Below are 7123 nucleotides of genomic sequence, written 5' to 3'. Positions count from 1 at the left end.
GTTGTCGTCGTAGGAGAGAATATATAAATTTAAATTATTTATATTAATAGTAATTAGAAAATTGAAATATCATAAATACTATATTAATATCATAAATATTATTTATCATTAAAATAAATTCATTAATTGCACAGCCTATACAAATTTCATCATACAGTTTCATCAATTCAAAACCTTGAATTATAAATAGCATCTCATGTTTTATATGCAAATTGAAATATCCATTCTCTACCTCTGTGTGACTCTTCATTCTCCGACTCTGTCGTTTCTTAATCGTTTGATGAAGATTTTGATAAATTTAGGCAATTCTTATTAACAGATGCAATCGACTTATTTTATTGTCCTAATCAATTTTCTTCTTCTTCTCGAAAATGGTAAGATAACTGCTACCGGTGGGGTGATGATATTTGGCTGATTACATGCAAAATAAGGCGATGAAGTGGCTGATTTCCAACCAACAATGGTGGTAATGGAAGCAAAGGAGGAAAAGAACATGTTTTTGCTATTGAGGATCAGTCTTATTTTTCTTCTCCTACATTAACTTTATTCTAATGGATTTGTATTTATGATTTTCTAATTCTTGGATGATTAATTGCATTTGTACACTGTTACGATTTTGGATTTCACTACAACAAATATCTAATATTGTGACGAAAATTTGTCTGACAAAATAATTTCTGTCACAATTAATGTACTTATTGTGACAAAAAAATAATTAGTAAAAAAATCTGAAACATCCTAACAAAATTATGACAAAATAATGTTTCTTCCAAATATTTATCACAATAAAGCACCAATCAATGAATATTATGACAAAAAAAATTTGTCACACATTTTTGTCATAAATACATAAGGTTGTGACAAAAATTCATACGTAAAAATAATTTTTTTATCACAACTAATGTATTTATTGTGATCAAATAATAATTAGTAAGAAAATGTAAAAAAACCACAAGAAATCGTGAGAAAAAAATATTTTGTCGAAATATTTATCACAAGAAAGTAGAACTTAATACGTATTATGATAAAAACAAATTGCCATGTCGTTTTTGTCATAAATATATAAAGATGTAACGAAACATTCATACGATAAAATAACTGTTTTCACAATTAATGTACTTATTATGACAAAATTACAATTAGTAAAAAAATGAGAAAACAAAACCAAATTATGACAGTAATATTTATCAAAATATTTTGTAACAATAAGTCATGGCCTAGAAGTACGTGGTCACACTTTTTGTTATATATATATATGTATATATAATGTTGTAACATAAATTCAAATTAGAATTTGTCACGCTTGATATATTTTTTATGACAAAAAGATTTTATCACACTTTTGCTGTCACAAGTAATTATCACTAGATAATTAATGTGACTAGTATATTCTCATAATAAAAGTGTTGTCACAATATGATTTATGTTTGATTTTGAGACAAAAGAAAAATTACCAAAATAAATAATAGATTGATAAATGTTTTTTTTTATCACAATAAAGTAGTATATAATTAAACTAATCTATTGTTCCGGAAATCAATTTACAAATTTTCATATTTATTTGGGGATTACAATGTGTCAGAGATTAATATAAGATATACGATTAAGCCTTAATCATCTTGAGCTTTTAGTTCAAACGGTTTCATGACATGGTATTAGAGTTGCTTGGACCAAACAGTCGAGGGTTCGAGTCCTGACAACCTCATAAATTTGTAGAATTAAAAATACATGATGGGTTGGGCTTGTGTTGTACACGCTGCAAGCCCAATGGGCATTTCCATGTGGGGGTGTGTCAGAGATTAATATAAGATATACGATTGAGGCTTATAAAATTGTTACAAACTATGTTTCCTTTAATCATAACATTAGCGGGTTGGGCCTGTGTTGTACACGCTGCAAGCCCAATGGGCATTTGCGTGAATTTTGTCACTAAAAACTTATTAAGACGGGCTTATTGTGACTAGGATGGTGACAAAACACTTTGTAACAATAAGTTTCTTATGACAAAAATATAACTTATTTTGACAAATTAAATTGTCGCAACAAGCTTGAATTCTTGTAGTGTTTGTTGAATCATTTTTTGTTTGTCATTTTTCTTTTTTAAATCAAGTAAGATTGTAGCAAATATGAGAATACCTCTTTGTGTTATTCTATTTTTTTTTTCTTTTCTTCTATTAAAACTAATAAATCTTCGATGGTTAATCTGTTGAAAATAGGGGTTAATGGTGATGAAAGAGCAATAAGAGCGAGGTCGTAATGAAAGATTGGATTTCAAGTTTTTAATTGACATATTAAGTATTTATCTCTTTAAACAAGTTTAGGGACTAACATGGTACCCTTTAAAGTTTAAGGTCAGTTAATTTTTTTGGACAGGTTTAGCCGATTAATATATTAAGGCTATTATTATTATTATTATATTATTATTATTATTATTTATATAGGTTATTAACGATAGTAGTATCCATGGTTCATGCAGCTTTTATAAAAGAGAAAATTACGAATAAAAGCAGGTTTGAATTATTTTTTACAATAAAAAAAGTGGGTTTCTATCTTTTATCAAAAACTGATATATTTTTTCCTTTTGTTAAATTAAACCGTTAAGGAAAGATTTGGTAGTTATATAGATTTTTTTAAATGATATTTTTAGTTTTAATTTATATGCATTTGACATTTTAAAAAATTTATTTTAGACTATCGGATAAATGTAAATAATTTATATAGATACAATATAACCAAAAAACTAATATAATAGTTTAGTAATTTAATGATATGTTATTATGAGATTTATATGTACATAATAATTTAGTATGGATAATAATATAATAAAAATTACATGTAGAACCAAAATAATCGAATGAGTGATTTAAAAAATTAAACTTAAAAAAGATTTAATCAATTAAGTAATAATAGAGTTAATGATATAATAATTTAGAGTAGGTGAAGAGGTAAACAAATTTTTTTTTTGAAACGGTATAATAACAAATTATTAATGAGGTAAATTAATAATTTATATTTAATAGATATTATTATTAAAAATCTGTTACAATTTATTGTACTATATAATGTAAGGAGTTTGTGATTTTTTTTCTTCACAAATTTACATACCCACAAACTAAAATGTTCAGGTACAACTATGTTGGATTTTGTTAGAGTTATATGATTTTTTTTTATGAATTGTTATATTTTATATTGTACTACAAAATTCAACTCTTAAATAATGTAGAAATTAACTTTATTTGTTGCATTTTGTTGTGTTTTTGTTATTTTATATAATGCAAGGAGTTCGTATTTTTTTCACAAATTTATATCCTCACAAACTAAAATCTTATGGTATGGCTATGTTGGATTTAGGTATATTTTTTCTTTTATAACTGCAGATATAAGTTCGAGATAATAGTTCAATGTTTGTACTTTTCGACAAAAAAATTATACAAACTTATTTTTTTTTAAACTATTCTTTTTTTTAACTTAAAATTATTTTAAAACAAAATATTAATATCATTATATGCAAATGATATATAATTAAAAAAATATTAAATTTTTGTACAAAAATTTTATTGACCGCACAATACTAATATTACATGTGACCTGCAAACATGACATGAAAATAACACTAACCCAATTGAATTAACACATAACACAAAAGATTTTGGGTTAGGTTAGTATGACTGAGTCCATAGTTTTGAAAGGCGCAAGGCGCACTAAGACACGAAAGAGTCCTAGAGCCTAGGCTCAGACGCGCGCCCAACCGACACAAGACGCATAAAAAAACAGGGTAAATAATTTATTAATCCTCACCTTTTTATGTAACATACTCTTTAGTCCATCTATTTTTGAACACACATTATAAAGTCCCTTTTTGTTTTGTCAATATTAACCCTTCAGTCCTTTTGTTTATTTTTTTTAAAATTTTAACCGAACATATCTTAACATATGTTACTATGTTATTTTCTGTATGTCTATTTATGTTAAATATAATAGTTAAAAATCTAAAAACAATAGACAGAAAAACGAACCAAATGGTTAATATTGACAAAAGATAAAAACCTTATAAAGTGTTTTTTAAAATAAATAGACTAAACATTGTGTTAAATAAAGAGGAGACTAATAAATTATTTACCCCAAAAAATAACATATAAAACTATAAATAACAACACTTAACATTCTTAAGCTGACACAAATAGTATGATAAGAAGCACTTCCTTTTCCTAACGTTTTTTCCTACTCCTCTAGTATGGTAAGCATTTCTTCAACTCCAACAGCCTTACTTACATCAGCCCATGTTAAATTTTCATTTGGAAACACTAGCTCATCTTTATCCGACCCCTCTCCATCTGATCTACCTATCAACCAGCATCGTCTATATCTTGTAAAGAAAAGGGGTCAATAGTGTCACGAGTTCAAGGAGGAGCAGCTGCCACTATTGAGTTTTTTCTATCAGGGTCGCAGTTGCTGCTCTTTTATTTCCTTTTATTTATTTCTTTTTCAAATTTAATCTGAGCCCTTAATCCTAAAAATTTCTTATGGCAATGATTAAAAGTTGAAAAAACCCTAAAAAAAAAACCCAAACCCCCTTAAAACAGTGCCTAGAGAGCCTAGGCGCCCCTTGCTGACATCGCCTGCCTGAGACCTACTGAGGCGCTAACCTCTGTTTAACAACTATGACTGAGTCATTGTCATTTGATACTACCCAGATCAATAATTCACACGACATGAACACACGACATGAAACGATCAATTTATACAAATTGACATCCCTATATCATTGGCTAAATTTTATGTCCAAGAGCTAAAGCTAACCAAAAATTAAATAGAGGGGCCCAATGTCCAAAAGCATGATCTTCAAAGTCGGGTCACAGTTGATGCTGTGCTTCTCATAAATACCACTTCGCCATAAAAACTTAGCAGCAGCAGAAAACGGTTGCCATGTCCCATCTTTACATCCTATCAACATTTTCAGCAAAATTTTGACAATCTACTTCTCATAAAGAAAAGACCCCAGATATCACAATGACACTTCATACCCATCCACAAGCAATTTAATGGGTGAATGAATTCTTAATCAGCAAGTTATATATCTAATCTATCAATAACTGTCTTTAAACTCATCAATGAGCAAATACTCAAAAAAGAGAGAAACTTGACCTTATCTCAAATAAATACACAGATAAAAGCCATAGAACAGGACTTCCAATAACAAGGAAAATGTTTTAATTAGTTACAACTTACATAGTCCGGTGATTATTTAGTTAATTGATGAATTACAAAAGGATTCCAGAACAGTCAAAACAATATTTATATAAACAAGTGATAAATTTACACAGGGAGATATATGTGAATCAGAGGCACTTCATGATAAAAAAAAAGCAGACATTTTGATATATATAAATTGGCATTCTCAGCAATGAAATGTACATTACAGGGCAGAAAAGAAATAGACAAAGCAATAACTCACAATGGGCACAAAGATGTACTTATTGAGCTTCAACAATCAGTTCCTACCAAGTGGGAGTGACCTACAAGAATAGGTCTCCTTGAACTTGGACTTGTTGGAAGATGTAAAGAGTGATGCATACACCTCTTTATTGGCATTAGCTGGTGCCATATCACCTGCCTTAAACTTCTTCACTGGACCACCAGTGCTCACCCCTTTCACCTTCTCAGCTTTCCGATTACCTTCCACTTTACCAACAATCATCTCAACACTCTTAACATCATCAATCCCGTGTTTTTTACCTGTCGATTGTACCGGACCTAAGCCTGCATTATCTTCTCCATTAACCTCATTTTTAAGCTTCTTTGGTTTCTTATTCTTCACCTTTGATCTCTCTTCCTCCTCCATCCTTTCTCTCAAAACTGTCACTTCCTCTTCAGTGCCATTTATCACAATTTTATCACATTCCTGGTACTCCTTGTAACAAACCAAACATGATGATGATTTCACCTCCTTCAAAGCCTTAGCACTCAAAACATGACCGCAATTCCTCAAGGCAAAAAATTTATAAGTACCATTGAACTCCAGACCTGAAATCGGGCAATGGAACATTGCATAATTTGATTCACCACCAGGAATTGGCTCTAGCTTTATATTAATCATATCTTTTAAACCCCTAATATAACCGAACTCCTTTGGCAATTTTTTCCCAATTAAACCCTCTACTAACGCTTCTTTGTTGAACAAATTACCAAGGCGATCAATTACACAAGGCTGAACCAAGGGTTCGTTAGAGAGAGAGCAATTTACCCATCTAGAGAGTCTCTGCTCATTCGGATCAACCTTATCGGGCTTTTTCTCAGCGTACATGTTGAGATAGCAATCGCGGGACTCAGCCCCTGTAGCACCGCCATCGCCACCACCGCCACAGATTCGAGAGTGCAAAACGAGAGTTGATAGAGGGGCGATATGGGGATTGGAAAGATTGATGGAATCGTAAAGAGGTTTTCCATTGAGAGTGAAGTAGAAAGATGAGAGATTTTGAATATGGGGAAGAAGAGAGAGCTTAAGGGTACGGAGGTTGATGGTTTGTTCAGGATCTAGGGTTAGGGTTTGTAAAGGAGAATATGGAGATTGAACGAAGATTTGACGGGTTTTTGTCCTCATTTTGGCAGAGGATGCTAGGGTTTAATGAAATTGTTAGATTTGAGGTTTTGATTTTGGGATCTTTGAACTCTGAATGTCGAATTTGCAGATTTGGAATTTGTATGAGATTGAATTTTTTTCAGAATCGACTTCGCGGGTGTCCCCGACCTTGTTTAACAGTTGTCACCGCCCAAACGAAGGACCGGGTGTTTATTTAAGCAAAACCACGCCGTTTCATGCTGTGATTTCATATTGCAGTTTATCCTTTTGTTTGGGAGTTCCGAGGTTAACGGAGATGAGAGTTAAAGGAGGTAATGGAAAATGTAAGGGAAGTGATGGAAAAGAAAGTTAACAAATAACCTTATTTGGGAGTTTATAGGATGTAAATGATGTTAAATGTTTAACCTCATTTGGGAGTTTAAATCTGGAGGGGAAGAAAAGGTTAAATTTACTCTGCAGAGACAAAAAATTTTAAAAAAGTTTACATTACTCCATTAACCCCCAATTTGAAGGTTAGAGGGAGTAAAGATTTAACCTCATTAA

The 7123-nt window shown here is 30.7% G+C and overlaps 1 protein-coding gene across 1 annotated transcript; it reads right to left on the bottom strand.

The window, feature by feature from the left end:
* Positions 1 to 5356: 5356 nt before the first annotated feature.
* LOC136203631 (uncharacterized) lies at positions 5357 to 6776 on the bottom strand. Its single transcript, XM_065994829.1, has one exon. The coding sequence runs from the start codon at positions 6599 to 6601 to the stop codon at positions 5492 to 5494; it is 1110 nt and encodes a 369-aa protein (XP_065850901.1). The 5' UTR covers positions 6602 to 6776; the 3' UTR covers positions 5357 to 5491.
* Between the last annotated feature and the right edge of the window lie 347 nt (positions 6777 to 7123).

The sequence above is a fragment of the Euphorbia lathyris genome, chromosome 8 (assembly GCF_963576675.1).
Source record: "Euphorbia lathyris chromosome 8, ddEupLath1.1, whole genome shotgun sequence".
NCBI classification, from domain to species: Eukaryota; Viridiplantae; Streptophyta; class Magnoliopsida; order Malpighiales; family Euphorbiaceae; genus Euphorbia; species Euphorbia lathyris.
Note: the sequence above shows the minus strand (reverse complement) of the source record. Positions and strands in the feature narration are given on the sequence as shown.

Excerpts from the sequence above, each read along its gene's own strand:
- LOC136203631 (XM_065994829.1), bottom strand. The coding sequence starts at position 6,601 with ATGAGGACAAAAACCCGTCAAATCTTCGTTCAATCTCCATATTCTCCT.